The following is a 16,909-nucleotide window of genomic DNA, read 5'->3' on the forward strand; positions in this document are numbered from 1 at the left end:
TCAATTTTATATTAGTATCATTTTTTTGTAGTAAAATTTGTAGTGGTACGAATTAAGAAATTTGAAAAAAAAGATTCTACTTTATATCTTCTTTTATAAAAATATAACAATTCAAAATAAAATTACATAATTTTGCACAGTTATTACAATCTATATAAGTTGATGAAAAATTTACATCAGATGTACCCGATTTTCTGAAATACTGATGCACAAAACAAAATAAAATTTGTTAAATGTTTTCTTATATTACTTATTTACTTTTTATTCTTGTTACTAAATATTGCTCATATGAAATAAAAACGTAAAACAAAAAGACGACCAACACGCATTTAGCAACTTTCCCTTATATTATCTCTTATGCTGAGTATCTCGAACTGCAATTTACTTTCGACCCCTTTCGTGGTCATTCTCCTTCGTTTGCACAATCAGTTAGAACGTTATCGAATAGTTCAATTTTGCGTCTAACCGGCAATTAATTAGGTCATCCGAAAATTAATTAAGACGAGTTTGACAAAATTTAACGTTTATTTCGCTTTCATCCGCCGTATTTTCCGACTGTGTATTTCTCGATCGGACGAACGGTCTTTGCGCGGGAAAAGCGTCGATATTTTCGCGTCGCGCCCAGTAAGCAGAAAATAAAGCACGCGGCGCAATTATCGCGTTATTATTGGCAAAACGATTCGCCGACCCGTTTCACCGGCCGCGGACGATGAAAACCGCGGCCGACCGATCATCGGGCGCTTTTCTCCCGTTCATTCGCTTTGTTTACTCGAGCTCGAGCGCGAACTAGAATGTTTTCAGCTCAGCGATATATGATGGGGGAGAGAAGAGAGATAGGAGGGAGCGAAAGCGAGAGAACGAGGGGGAAAGCACCGCCTCTCTCATCTCTGTAAAAATAACTTCATTCCCGCGAGCCCCGCGCTAGCAGGACCATTCCCGGGGACGACAAATTAGACCGTTATGTTGTGGTTTTATGAGGGGGCTCATGGCGCGATAAAAGGCAATAAGATGCGTATCGTGGGCGGCGACAATGCGGAAGGGCGCTCCACGTGGAACCTAATGCCCATGAAAAAAGAACTTTACTGCTCTCGGGGCATCGCACAAAGCAGAAATTCGCGCGCGCGTGTCGTCCCGCGTTTCAGCGAACGCAAATGTTAACAAGCCCCCTGGATCCTTCGTCCTATTGCGATGCGTCTGTGCATAAAGTCACCGCAAAAGTATTGCCAATTCGTTGAAAGGTTTTCTACTGGAGCACGTTTGAAATCCTACGCGCAAATTTCAAATCCTACCAGATTTCAAGCTGTCTATAGAAATGTGTTCTAATGATGAAATTTTTAAAAATTTGTTATTAAAATTTTAACACGCATTTGATGATGGATATAAAATTTATTTGACCGAAGTTAAGAATATAATTTTGTTATACATGTACATTCACATTTTTAGACAAATATTCTTGAGCCATACGTTTTCGAAAGTAAAAAATATTCGTTTAAATAAGAAAACTTATTTTTTGGTACCGCACATATTTAAAAAATCAGAACAATAACAAGGCGTAGATAAAAAACAGATTAAAGAACGAAAAATAACTTGCACCTAAGTATGTTTATTAAAATTTGTTGATGCATTTTAAGAACATTTTGAAAATATAAATTTTTATTACTACATATCTTTAAAGTAAACTGTTATTTAATAAAACATAGAAATACATACGTTCAGTTTCATATACATAAGCAACGTTTCTTAAACTCTTTGGAAATATAATTTAATGTATATTTTAAAGTAATCGCTCTTTTGCTTAACAAAAACACAAACTTTTTAGAATAATATTTTAAAATATCTTTATGGAATAACTAAAACTAGTGTATTTAATTTTAAATCACAATGTTTTAATCTTTTAATACGTATAGTTACAGTTATTCCGTAAATAAAATATCTGAATCATCAAGAGTTATGTTTTCTTTAAATAGACATTGCGAAACAATTTGTGAAATACTATTAAAAGATTAGGGAAGATCTAGGGTTTCTAAAAATTCTTTACCATGTAATTAATTACACGCTTGAAAAATTGGACAAATAACATATCAGCTGTAAAAACATAGAAAACTGTTGGATTTTTTTTCTGTTTCCTCCAAATCTACAATCTATCTAATCTATTAGAATTAGTAGGATTCCTACCGAATTGACAACACCGCTGGCAAATGGGGACGTGTGAAAATCGGAAACGATTAGAATTGGCGCAAAATAAGTAATACTATTCGCTTTTCTCGCGAACCGCCAAACCATCGGAGTTGTCTCATTTGTGACGCAAACGGAAAGAAAATTAATCGAGAGAAATACGAATGGAATAATAGATGTAATTTCATAATAAATCAGTGATAAGTAGCCACGATGTGCCGGAATTAGTCCGTATTTCCGATAATTCCATTGTATTTTCGGACAAAGCTCGACAAAAATCGAATAAAGCGTAATATGATATCCAAAATATCGGTGATCAAATTTCCGGAATTAATGGACCACAAAATGCCAGCTTTAATGACGGTGGCGAGTTTTGCGATTTATCGATGTTCAACCGCTGGCCGCGGAATACACGATCGCCTATTAATCATAAAGGCTCAACGATTGTGACGTGCTCGTCGAGCGGACAATACTGCGCGATATCACGCTATTGCTTGCCCAATTTGAGTTTACGGCGCGATTCTCATAGGGCGAAAAAGAATGAAAAATAAGCGAATGCGAAAACGAATTCGCCAGAACGCGTGAATCGGCGAAATAAAATTCGTATAGCCAAAAAAAAAAAGAGATGATCTATGGAAATAATACCACTGACTTTTTTCACGTCGGCGATATAATCCATATCGTTAAATTGAGCAGCTCAAATGCTCGCTGATGTTCGTGAAGTTACAGATTACGAAATTGCTCAAAAACCACGGTGGCAATCGAAGTTGTCGATGAAGTATGGACGCGATGTGACACGTATCGATGTGACACGTTTATCATTGCGAAGCAATTTGACGCTACTGGCATAAAAGGAATTGAGCATAGGCAAGAAATTGCCCTAAATCATCCTCTTTACACCCGACGGGTGTAAATGTTACCTACGGCCCAATGAAAATGAAACGAGAATAAATTTGTCTCAATGCTGCCGTAGTAACGCGCTATCTCGTTAACTCGCCCGTCCGCAATTAAAACGAAAAACACCGGCAAGAAATTGCGTTTCCTTTCCCCACTGGCTCGTTTCGACCCCGTGGTGGTAATCTCCTTTCTCCGAACTAATGAGAAAAAGGCGCCGCGGATGTCTGGCGCGTTCGAACGAGCTTCTATAATCGCCGGATTGATTGTTAGTGACGCCACAAACTGACTTTTGTACTCGTAAAGATATGTATTTTCACCTCTAAATGCAGATTGCATAGCTTTAATCATACTTTCACTAATGTTTCCTATTCTACTATATTCCATTTATAATTTTTATATATTTTACTTATGTAATTAATTATTATCTGTTCTCTTATATAAAAAATAGAACAGGTTACAAAATATTTTTTTTATCCCAGAAACTATATACGTGTCGCAGTAAAAGAATTTCAAAAATTAGAAAAATCACAATATATGTATAAAAAAATTGTATTTTGTCTTTTCATATTATCTTTAAAAAAATTTGATTTTTTTTTTCAAGAAAATTAAATTTATTTTATTATTATTTATCTCCTTTGCTCAGACAAAAGTTGTATTGTCTGGAGGGGGATAAATAATAATAAAATTAATTTTCTTGACAAGCCTTAAATTCTTTTTATGTCATACAAAAAGTATCGACATGATTTTATAATTTTTTTACGCAGTATAATTTCTATAATTATTTTGCACATAAAAGCATTAAGACAAAATTATCGAAACATTTACGAGATATTTTATATTTTATTCTGGCATATTTCGAATGTAAAATATAAAATATCTTATAAACTATTAATTTTTTGATAATTAAATATTAAATACCTTAATACTTTTAGATACAGAGTGATGAGATATAGCAATTGGAAAAACATAAAGAATCATATAATTAAAACACAATTTCAGGATTAAATCGTTAATGTTTTAAACGTTCCACTATAATTTATCATTAAGTTTCCAACGACGATTTCCATTTGAAATTCCGTCGAATTTTTGTACGTAGCAAATCTTTGATAGCTAAACGACGTTTCTGCCCCCAAGTATTAATCTTTCCGTATACTTGGCACGTACGGCTGATTACGAACTACGATGTTTCCACGCTGTATGCCATCGTATACCGTATACGTGTACATACGTGTGTGTATACAGTTGGCACAGAGTAATAGCCAGAAAACCAACGGACGATTCCGAAAAAGTTTCCGGATTTTACGGCTAGTAAACGAGTTCAAGAATTACCGCGAGCAAATCGGATAACTTTCACAGTGCAAGATGACTCAACCCCTTTTTTTGGTTAAAAGAAGATCAGTCGATGCGATAAGAGAATGGTCGCGAGAAGATGCACGTTCAAGAAATTAGAGTTCATTATTTCCTCTACGATTAGTTTGCCGCCTTTATGATGCATTTTAATGCAGTTTGGATAAAGTCATTTTGAATAGTCATTGAATGAAAAAACTAATAATCAGAAATCAAAATGATAAAAACTACACGTATGTCGCAGTAATAATAATAATAATAATAATAATAATAATAATAATATATTCTTCCATCAGTGCAGCTTTTTAATCGCATTTTATTACATTCTTTCGCTTCACGCGTTATTTCAAACGCTATCAAAATTTAGACTCTACAAAGTAAAAGCGTTTATTACGCGTGTCCATTGATTCTTGCATAACGGCTCGATGAGCAGCGATTTTATTGCGCCGATCTCGTTTTGCGTTTCATCACTCTCGAATTTCTTCTTACGCACAATTTTTTCCAGCGCGCCTTCGCGCGCGAGACGCGTGTGCGTGCGAGCGTAAAGCAGCGAAATCACAACGGCGTAACTATGCGATTTTCGCGCGAAAATACGCCGTAAATGCGTTTTACAACGTTATTCGGTGTCAGTACCTACAGTCCGCTCGTGTTTCTGGGTCGAACTTAAAAAACATGTTGGACAATTGAAATGGTTGACTAACAACCGCGGGACAAAAGAGAGCCTCGTTCTGACATTTCTTTTGTATTATTCCTGTGATAAAAAAAAGGATATTAAAGGAATCCTGTTTCGTAGCTCACGGCGTATGTTTATTCGACTGATAATGGGGAAGCTTTTCGAAGTCCACGCGTTTTGATTAACCCAGATTATTAGCACAGTAATTACGTACGCCGATATCAAACGATGCGGGACGGATAAATGCGCTAGGAAAATTAATCGACGCAAACGATTAAATATCTGTTGACAGCGATCGGTAATCACACAACCCCACACAGCTGATCATAGCTCATCAGCGTGTACTCGCGCAGACTCGATTACAGACCGGGTAACCGGAACCACTCTCCGCGCGGCCGAACCATTCTCTGAACTGGAAATGATTATCCACATCGGACAAAGGTGCAAACTCACAGAGTCATACTGACGGTACGCGGGCCCGCATTAATCGCTAGCCACCAAAGCAAATAAGCACGCCACGAAATCGCACGCTGTCGCTTATCTTTCTGCGGATTCGAAAATTATAATACACGCTGCGAGAGAAGTGCGGATTTCTGGAAGTCGCGTTTCTGTCGTTCTTGGAATTCGAGACGGAAAACCATAAAGACTGATTCTTCATAGTCGAAATAGTGTTGCAACTATAATTGTTAACTAGTGTAAAAGATGTTACAGAAATTTCAAAGTAAAATACATTTTTAATAAAATAGATACAATAAAGGTTGACTCTTGCTCTTAGAAGGGATTAGAATCAAATGTTCCAGTCGCACGTTGAAACATCCCTTTGTGAAGTTGATTATTTTGTTTCGAAGCGAATATCGTCGAAATTATAAGAGGTAGAAAAAATGTACTGAATGAAAGTTGAATAGCTTGAAGAGTACTTCATAATATATGATTTAAAAATTTGTTCAACTTGTCTTAATATTCCTGTCACGTCACTCTTTGTTTAATTATAGAAATTTTGTGTGATCAAATTAAAAGTTTTCTTTAACACGTACTTTAATGATAAAGTCCTTTTTTTCACATATCTACATATTGCAAATCTTGTGTATATAAGTCACCGTTCAGTCGATAAAATTGACGGCTTTAGCATCCCCTAAAGTACATTTTTTATCGATATCGAAGTATTTGCTGCAAGCTTTTTACGCGATTGTCTTCTGAAAACAATTTTTAACGTCGCGATAGAAAACAAAAATACTTTATAGTAGCGTTCCAGCTTCGAAAAACTTCTCCCTTTTATACCGTTAACTTTTTTTAATGATGTCTTAAAGTTTAACATCGTAGACGTCGGTAATTAAATGTCAGATTGATATTCTGTTAAAATTATAGTCGTAAAAGAAAAGCTAGGGCTATTTGCGATGCGACTTAACATAAATTGCCTTCAAATTATGATGAAAGGGCCACATTCGCGCGCGCATCCGCGGCTGGCCCTCATCGCGTCTCGTCATGCAACGCGGTACCTATGAATCAAGCTGCCGCGCGGCCACGAGGCAGGCGGGAGGGTAGCAACCCCCGCTACGCGCGCTATTTGTTATTTTGCTCTTTCGGCGACGCGTTCATTAATCAAACGCCCTCTCCGCGTCGTTCGTCCTCGGCATTTTTCAAGCGGCAACGTACGACATGCCGCGACTGACGGCGGCCGTGCTGTAGGTACTCGACTCTTTTTCTCTCCGACTTCGCTTTCGATGTTTCTTTTGCCTCGCGATTCACTTTGCGTATGAACGCTTCAAGACGGCCTGGTGAATCCGAGAGCGACGGGATTTCGTCAAAGCCACTCTACGAGCTTCCGGGAAATTCGCTTCTTTGAGAGAAATTTGTCTTGTTACGATGTGAAACTCAGGTACTGTTTTACAAGGAAATATTCTTCAATATTGGATTCGTATTTGGTGCTATGCATTGCGCGGACATATAAAAAAAACCGAAGTTCCTGTAATATACGATCGCGACCTATCTCAAATGCTTACAAAAATGAGCATTGTTTTTCTCATTCTTGCTTTATCAGTTTACACCTTTTTTTACTTCTTTTTAATTCAAAATTTCTGTCAGTTTTTCAAATACGATAAATTGTAATATATTAAAAAAACTTGTAAAAAATTATATAAATACAACTTATTTTGCAACACGTTAACAAACTAAATTTTCACAAGTCAGTGAACCTGTCTTGATAACATTATTTTCTATAATTATTAGCCAATCTGTATCTAATTCGTTGTCTAAATATAATTTCGGACTAAAATAATATTCAAACATCGTTACGAAATTTCTTTGAATATGAAATCCAAACACTAATCGCGTCAAGCCAAACTAATTAACGATATTGATTAATTATGATTCGAATTAACTCAGCATGACAAATTAAATGGATTTCGAGGTCGTGACGTGTTTTTCATCTCGTTCCTTCGCGATGATATTCTCAAATTTGAGCTGCGCCACGTCCGATGAAAACTTAATTCTAGCTCAGTGAGAGACTCGATGACGAAGTCTGACCGGATGGTAAAACGGTTCGCATTTTCGATAGGTTAATTCGCGTCGGGCATCATTATCCAACGCTCTGCACCTGACGCTCCATCATCCTTTTTTTTCGTCAACCCGCCCGCCCGGTCCTTCAACCGGAAAATTCTGGCATAAATCCTCACAGTCCCGAATTCCATTCCGATCGAGTCCGTCGCTTAAATTCGAATTTCGGCGTCGCATCGATCCGTTAATAGTTAAATGAGATTTTGGACACCGCGTGATTGTCATGGGAATTCTCTGTGGGTGTTCATCTTTCCGCTTCTCTCCATTGTTCGTTTCACGTCTCTCTTTATATCTCATCCGTGCTCTATTCTTTTATCCTCCTATTTAAATGCGGTCAAATGCGGATACATACGCACTGAAATAAAAGAGTTTGGCAATAGCTACCAAATGTTGAGTGAAATAAAAGCCAATTGAACATTTGATTGATATAACCAAAATTAATTTTACTTTCCTGAATATTTTGCAAACATTAGCGAATTTAGTAATATTTACAAAAATATTTAGAAAAGTAAGATTGTTTTTGATTATATCAACCGAATATTTAATCGACATTATTTTACTCAATATTTGGCAGCTATTATCAAACTCTTCCTTTAATATCTGTTTTTTATACGTACGTAGATAATTATAGTTATTCCACGTCACCGTTGAAAATCCATACTAAAATGTGTATTTGTAACAGTCCGCGTCCCTTTTTATTTGATTTTAATTTATCTCCCTCCTGTCATCCATTACCACGAGAGGCAATCATATTTTAATACCAAGATTTTATATATGTTTCATTACAATACCTTACTTAATTGTTTGTATTTCAATTCCATAAAATGTTTCCGATATTACCATCGAGAATTTTTGTTTTTTACCGTGTATTAATACATTAACGTACAATGTGAAAAGAGATATTAAAATTACTCGCTGCTTTATTTTTATTCTCGTATCTATCGCACAGAAATTGTCCACTCGGTCTACCGAAGAACTGACCATTTCATGCTTTTATATGTCTGTTGCGGATACGTAAACGGTTGGTCAACGAATAGAACATCGAGAATCAGATGTGAAATCCTCTGTCTCCTCGAAGTGAATTTCAGACACTGCGCCAACCGCAGCGACTGATCGGTTTTCACTCCGGTTTCAACGGGAAACGCGTAAAAGCACTCTGAAGGGAACGGGGCGAATGGCACCATACAACTTAATCCGGTTCAATATCGCACGCAAAAATATGGCGAGAGCATTAGCGGCGCATTATACAAATTTCACCGCGATCACCGTTTACCGTCACGACCAACGATACGGAATGGCGATGACGGGCTGCATTACAGCGCTTTTTACACGCGCTGAAATTGCTTCGTCGCGGTGCAATCTCTCTCAGCTCATTCTTTCCTCGCGGCTCACGTTCCAAATCCGCGAAGAAATATTTTTTCCTCGTCGTACATTCAGCACTGTACGAGGCGAGTGTTGTATAGAAATTTCATTAGTTTCACTTAAATCCAACCGAAACATATATGGGAGATGGTAGTATCACCTTCAGGTCTTCCATTTGCATTTTGTACTCGTCTGATAATATTGTTAACCTTCCCTTCCTTCTACGCCACAAAAATAGATTTAAAAAATTAGTTTTGTTTTTAAAAACAATGTTTCGTTATAAAATTATATATTTATACTTTATTATAAAATAAAGAGAAAATATTACAGAGTATATACACAGTAAATCTTGTATTTCAAAACTGTTTCCGAATTATGAAAAAACCTGATGAAATACGTGTCCAATTATTTTGAGAGGCTACTACACCTTTCCCCTTAGAGTAGCTCCTCGAATTCCACAATTTTGAATTGTTTCTGAAAGATAGAGGGTGGGAACAAATTTTATAGACACCTTATCTATACCTATAGAAATCATAATATTACTTTTTCTCTAATAAGAGTTGAAAAGAGATAAGCGAACTATTAATTAAATAAAATAAAGTACATTAATATAATGTACTAAAGAGATTTTCAAAAACGTGTTTAATGCATATTACATGTACCTACATAACTAATCAGCACGTCATATCCATATAATATTGTAATCATATCATTATTTATTTTTATGAAACACATTTCTTATTAATTCATTGCGCGAAATAAAATGTTTTATCATAATTTAATTTTGCGATAATTCATGTTATAAAGGCAGCAAAGCTAGCATACGTGACGGATTTTAATTAATTATTACACATAAAAATAAACGTTATATCCTTGCGAATGTGAAACAGGCAGCGAACATGAAAGAGAATATTAAAATTGCATTATAATCTCATTTAATTTCAAGCATCGATACCATTATGCTGATAAAATATCATTTCGCCAAGTTTATTGGCAAATGTTCCTTTTCTACCTCTCAGAACTGCGCCGACATCGTTTCTCACAAAGAAAAAGCGCCTATTCGACGGCACGTGAATAAAAAGCGGTTGGAAAATCCATGTCTTTGAACAAGGATTCGATAACACGGTTTGTCGCTAGAGGACATTCGCAACTATCGTTACACCGAGGGGGAATTCACAACCCAAAATTTTGTACACCAATGCCGATTTTTGGCATTGCTGTAAAACACTGCCGACATTTTTGTACACTGCCGACAATGCTTATTGTTAGTCAATGCCTACAATGCCGTCAATCCTATATTAAAATTAAGGCAATGCCATGCAATTATGAACACTACCGCGTGCCCATTATCATACGCCAATGCCTGCACAAGAATTCTAAAGCTTTCCCGAAGTATTCAAAAATTTTTGTGCTCAACCCCATGATTGACTCTGAAGTGAGCTCACCACTCCCCAACCACTGACGACAATGCCGTCAATATTATAGGTCACTGCTTACTTCTTTCGGCAGTCCACTGCCGAAATTTTGTACACCAATGCCGGCTGTGAATTTCCCCTCGCGTTACACTGAATCGTTTCGTTATGCCCCGATCAAATTCACTGTATTTGCATTCGAAAAATCTGCACGTTTACTTGTTCACGTTACATCGCTACGTTTTCCATCTACTTCATATTTTATCTGTTTGTTACTATAGATTAAGGATCTATGATTTTTTTTTTTTTTTTTAATAAGGAATGAAAGAGATATTTTAATGGAAGATAACAAATTATCTTCCATTTTCTTTTCCGCAACGAGAAAGAATGTTAAATGTTAATTCTATCCTTGACAGTTTCATACTTTAGGGTCAGGATTCCGTACAGCACGGAATAGTAAAATATTGCTACGATGTTTCAGCAGCATTGCAGCAACGATAAAATGTCCTCTTCAGAAATATTGATACGTAATGTTGCAGAAACGTTAATACAATATTACATATGTTGCTGCAATGTGGCTGCAACATTACGTGTCAATATTTCCGAAGCGGACATTTTACCATTGCTGCAATATTGCTGAAATATTTCGCAATGCTTCTACGCTGCGCTGTACGAGGTATTTAATTAATTAATTAATTAATTACTCGTCCTTACGCATTTGTTATTTAAACGAATGATAGGAGAATTGAACGACTAAAAAGAAATGATGTTTAAACAAACTTTAATTTTTCTAATATCCAATAACGCGAACATCAGAATTCGTTGTGCCACCTTTTGCCGCCTATCTGAAAGATGATGGAGTCAAAATGACGTGCATTTAGCATCGCGATGCTAATAAGTTCATAGCGAAGCTTCGAGACGGAAAACCGCTAATTCCATTCGCGGAGCCATCGCGTAATATTCTGTATTTCATATGTCGCAAATCTGGCGTCTGCTATGCAGCGCGCCGCCGCGCCGGGGCGACATATTAAACGCTGTAGGCATTTTCTGCGACGGCGTAACGCGTCAAAGATAATCAAGTCGCGTTGTGTTTTCGATAAACTTGAACGTGACGCAATTATCCCGCATAGTTTTCGGTCGTGACGCGGTCGTACGCGCTTGCTTCGCGAGCAAATGGCAGTTGTAATGTATTTAAACTATCAAGCGCGCGAGAACTCCACCGGCGCGGCGCGACGCGACGCGACGTTTGCGAAATAAATAGCGGATGCTGCCTGCTGTTTCGCGCGGCGCGGCGTTTGCTCAAGTTCCGCACGCGCATATTCGTAATTTGTCGTATCGAAAATCGAGAGAGGATAATTAAATATGATGCGCGGGATTTGTCAATTAACGATTTTAATATAATACCGTGTAGAATGGCATGGAGAAACACGCTCTCGCGCTCATTTGAAATAATATGATTGTATTACCTTTATGTAATCACTAAAATAAATATAAATTCCACGTTGATATATTTTAGTGATTGATCATTTGCTGGTTCACTTATCTCACGTAATTATTTGTCATCGGAGAATGGTTGCGCTCGTGATATATTGATAATTGTAAGTGTTGTGTTTTCAACCTCCCATCCCCCCCCCCTCCCTCCTCGTCCTGCACCCCCGCTCGCGTTGCGACGACTGATTTAAATCAAAGGAATTGTAGGCGTGTCGTGTTCCAATTAAGTGAAGAATCTGTTATGCAAATCGAATGCTATCGATTACGCCTTCGACAAAGCGCCGCGGCGAATTTACCAGCAAATATCCGAGCAACGACGACGACAGCGGAGCGTAACTGCAACTTCTTCAACTCAATTACCGCGAAAAATATACAGATTATACCTATTTCAGCGCTCGGCGCGTTTAAACAGCTGTAATTTTGGAGAACTTACATTTGTGCCAGTTCGTCGTAAATAAATTATTCCAGAAGATCAACACTATGTTGCTCCAGTTGCTTAGTCAGCGATTGTATAATTCGGTTTAGAGGCAACTCAAGTGATTTCTAACTTCATTGCGTGCGCAACGTGCTGGGCGGAAACCCTCTGCGAGACGCAGCCCTTTTCGGAAAATTTATTGCCGATCGAATTATAGATTCACGATTTTAATTATGCGTCAATCAGTTGGGATTTTAACGTCAGGATTTTATATCGAGATGAGTGATGCGGGGTCAAGCGGTCAGTCTTTGCCAAAAAAAAGGGAAGAAAAAAATAATAGCAGGGTACTTTATCCACGTTCAATTTCTCAAACGCATCTGCGGGGCGACATCAGTTTTATTTACACGCGACACGAAGAGAAATATATTTGCAGCGAATGGGTTTGCCGTATGCACGTGAAAACATAATAAATCAAACGCCGACGGCGACGTCCCGCGCCACGCAGAGCCTGACAAAGAAATCTTTGCTAACGGCGCCTTATTATCATTCCCTGTCATGCGACATGAATATAATAGACGAGATCTCATTGAACGTTCCCCGTTGTATTTTCACCAGGAATTCTATATCGTGCCTTTGAAATCACGCGATCAGCTGGATAGGACGCTACCGTCCGTTTTTATTAACGCAAATTTTCCTCTTCATTTATACCCCCATATCCGAGTGCCGAGTCGCTTTGTTTCGCACGATCATATTTTACGTCGGAAAAAAGTTATACTGGAGCACGTACAAGGCGTCATAAGGCTCCGTCACTTTTATCCGTTTAGATATATATATTTTTTCAAGCACTAACTCGCGATATAATTTTTCTCGACAAAAGTATCGAGATAGTAATAATTTGTGAGTAGTTAGAGATTTAGATTATTCCGTTTTGCTGCGAGATAATCTTCAGACGAACGCGATTATGCAACAAAACCCTTTCATTTATACAAATATCGAGTGTTATCTGCATTTTAATCTCTAGAGGACCGGAAGCCGATATATCAGTTTTTGACGAGTTAAATGAATTCCGGTATAATAATGTTTTTATAATAGTTTTTTTTATAAAACTTTTTATTGCAAATGTTATTAAATAGTTATTCTAGAAATATATAATAATATAAAGCTCAAATATGGAAAAACATTTTTATACCTTTCCAAACCGGAAGCCGATATATCGCTTTCGGAGTGACGCCATCCTTTCCGTAGATCGATGCAATAACGTAGTCAACATAGATATTTCAGCAAAACCATTTTTTCCGTGTACCTAACTTCTATATCAATTGGTCAATACGTATAAAAAATACAAATAAATGATCTATATACTCTCTAAATCTGAATCAGTAAAATCTTACTGATTTGCAGTGCTTATAACTATGGTCATCAATGAAGTATTCACTATTTTCCAGTGACTGTAATTAACAAGAGAGTACTTTTCATGGAATCTGATTGATATAGCGATAAGTATAGCACTGAAATCAGACTATTCACTGTCTTTCAATTTTTCACAGAAAAACAGTTGTTAATTTGACTAAATTTTTCAACGATTGAATATTTTTAGTTCAAATATACTTATATATTTAACTTGATACGTAATAAATACTTGAACTGAAGAAATTCAATAAAGTTGAAAAATTAAGTCAACTTTTTTTCTCAGTGCAGTGACTAATACACTGACTCCGATTTAGAAAGTAATAAATCAAATATAATCTTATTCTGTTTTTTTTTCTGTACTAGATATTCGACAAATTTTATTACGTACAGATTTTTCTGTATTTTAATAAATATTTGCATTTGCTCTCCTATTTTTCATACGCGATCGATTGAATGTCAAGTAAGTGCGTAACGTCAGTTTGCGAGAGATATTCGCGTGTGACGTAGATCCGCACACACTGTACGCGTTATGTTTCTCTGCAGATCGTTTTTGCACCCGCATTCTAGAGCACAACGAAACAGTAAATCGATACTCGGTAGCCAAGCTATCGATATGCCGCACGGCCTCTGGCCGAAACGCGACACGGCGCAGCCTTTGCCAAAATCGACGGATAGCCATATCCGGTTGTCGAAAGGAAGAGCTGCTTCTGCACCATACCTTCTGCTAAAACGCGCTGTTTTCGCTGTTTTTCTATTCCGTTCGCAAACGCGAATAACATGTACGAAAAATTTTCGCTGCACGTGAAATAGGAAAGAACTATTAAAGGAATTCTATATTATCCAAAATCAACTTGACATCGTAGGATAACCCTCTTCGTAACTTCGTAGCTTTAAAGGATGTATAGGATATTTTTCAAAACATTAGAAAAATTATTTAAAAAATTACAGATTGTTTTATATTGCATTTGAAAGTAGTAGAAAAATTTAGCTACGATTTTCTATTTGGATAAAAAATTATTTGAATAATAAGAGGTAGACATGTGCTCTAATGAAAATATAATTTGAATAATGAAATAAGAAATAATGAAAAAGTCTGGATTTTTTTATTTAAGTATACTTTTAGTATTCAAAATAATTTAAAGTTTCATTGCGATGCAGAAATTAGTTCTGTAAAATAAACAAAATTTATTCATTTATTCATTTACAAAATAACTGAACAGCACAATAAAACTTGGTATAAAACCTTGAATATTCAAAGTACATAAACAAAAAAATAGAGATTTTTCTTAATGTTGTAAAAAATAATTTAATTTTTATTAACAAACAGAGTGAATAAACTATAAAAAATATATTATTAAATAAAAATACAATCATAGTCACACAACTTTCGTACGTATAAAGTTTAGTTGAAGCGCTAATACTAAACACATTTCCAAATTTTATTTACTTTGCAGGGACTGTATGTCTGATACGTCCCTAACAAGTTTATATAAAACGTTAATTGTGCAGATGTCTCTTATAGTCGGAACGCCATTTACACATCTCACAATCAAGCTTAAATATTATACGAATGAACTTCAACTACAACTCCCAATCGGGAATAGCGTCCAAAAGCACGCGAGCACTTACAACGAGGCGCTAACGAGATTGTAACTTTTGATTTCAGTGCGAGAAGTTACGTTGTCCGAACTCAGGGACTCGATAGCGAGGTTACGGGAGAAAGTGAAGCTAGTATGCAGGACGAGGGGCTCGCCGCCCCCAAGAGTGCACTGGCTGAAGGACGGTGTACCGCTGCACCCCCGAAGAGGCCTCAGGATTCAGCACAAACGGTGAGCTCGACCGACTTTACCATTAACCGCACGCTCATGGCGGCCCTGCCCCCCGCATCTCAACGTCAGCTTTCGGCAGCCTTTCCGTAATAACACGTCGGAGAAACTATTCAGACAACGGCGAGCAGTTAATTCTAGATATCCGCAATAGCAGAGTACGTTGTTTTCGCTCGACAACCCGCTCCGTAGCTCCGTAGTGTTATCGATACACTATTGGATGTCTACCTCGAGAGTAGTTTTCGTTATTAGATAGGATAGAGCGGTTTTGATCGTGGTTCTTAACGTTCGTGATAGCTTTCGCGATAGAGTTCGGAATATATACATATATCTTACATGACAAAGACAATACAGAATGGAGTAACGAAAAAGACGATGCAATGATTTATAATCTACATTGTAAAGCAAAAAAAACCTAACGGTATCTCTTTTAAATAATTTTTTTAGATTTTAGATTATTGAGATAATAAATATCCTACGCAAATTAAAAAGGAATTTTAATAATACAATTCAATTATTTATTGGGATTATCTTTTAATCAAGTTTGACATATGCATTTATTCATATTAATTCAGATGCTGCTAATTTTTCAAAATAATCAGCAACATCTGTTAAACAAAATGCTATTATTTATTTCAATGCGCACGTGATGAGAATACGTGAGTTGCGGAAGGGTCAGCGAGGTACAACTCGGCACGAGAGTTAAGAAGAGAGCAGTGTATGCTTTGCTCACAGTTCGATAGATTTTAACGAGCTTCCGAACTCGAATTGCAAGTAGCGTCGCGACAACTTCGCTCGCGTTTAGCAAGCTCGAAAACAGCTTGTGGCCAATTCTCGCGCACTTAGCCGAATGAAACGTAAAAAGCAGTCATCGTGAAAATTGCGCGTACTCGAAGAAACCCGTTAAAAGTTGAAGTGTATCTCTTGATTGAATACAAATATAAATTTACACACTTGAAAAATACATATGCCTGCAGCAAAATTGTTTTCACAAAGATACAAAAAAAAAAATTATTATGAAACTAACAATTCATTGTTTCATACGTAAACAAGAATATAAAATCTTGAAAGAATTTAATAATCTTAAACAAAATATTTTTCATGTTAGAGCAAAGTGTGTCTGTTCAAGATTATAAATTCTTTCTCTTAAATTCTAAAGATTTTATATTCTTGCTTATATATGAAACAATGAATTGTTGATTTGTTACTAATTTTTTTTTATACAAGTTTATGTATACGATCTTGAAGCATTACATTGCAACTCGAGGGAATTGTCTTATCTCAAATACAAGTATCTCAGAATTTCTTAATTTTATATGGATATAATACTTATTTTATAAAAATATTT

The 16,909-nt window shown here is 36.5% G+C and overlaps 1 protein-coding gene across 4 annotated transcripts in view; it reads left to right on the plus strand.

Moving 5' to 3' along the window:
- The window catches only part of LOC105201747 (protein vein), a 427,513-nt gene that overhangs the window by 229,790 nt on the left and 180,814 nt on the right, over positions 1 to 16,909 (plus strand). For all 4 annotated transcript variants that reach the window (XM_039456247.1, XM_039456248.1, XM_039456249.1 and 1 more), the window contains exon 2: positions 15,402 to 15,564. In XM_039456247.1, the coding sequence (XP_039312181.1) occupies positions 15,402 to 15,564 (163 nt within the window). The remainder of the gene's footprint in view (positions 1 to 15,401; positions 15,565 to 16,909) is intronic.

The sequence above is a fragment of the Solenopsis invicta genome, chromosome 12 (assembly GCF_016802725.1).
Source record: "Solenopsis invicta isolate M01_SB chromosome 12, UNIL_Sinv_3.0, whole genome shotgun sequence".
Classification (NCBI taxonomy): Eukaryota; Metazoa; Arthropoda; class Insecta; order Hymenoptera; family Formicidae; genus Solenopsis; species Solenopsis invicta.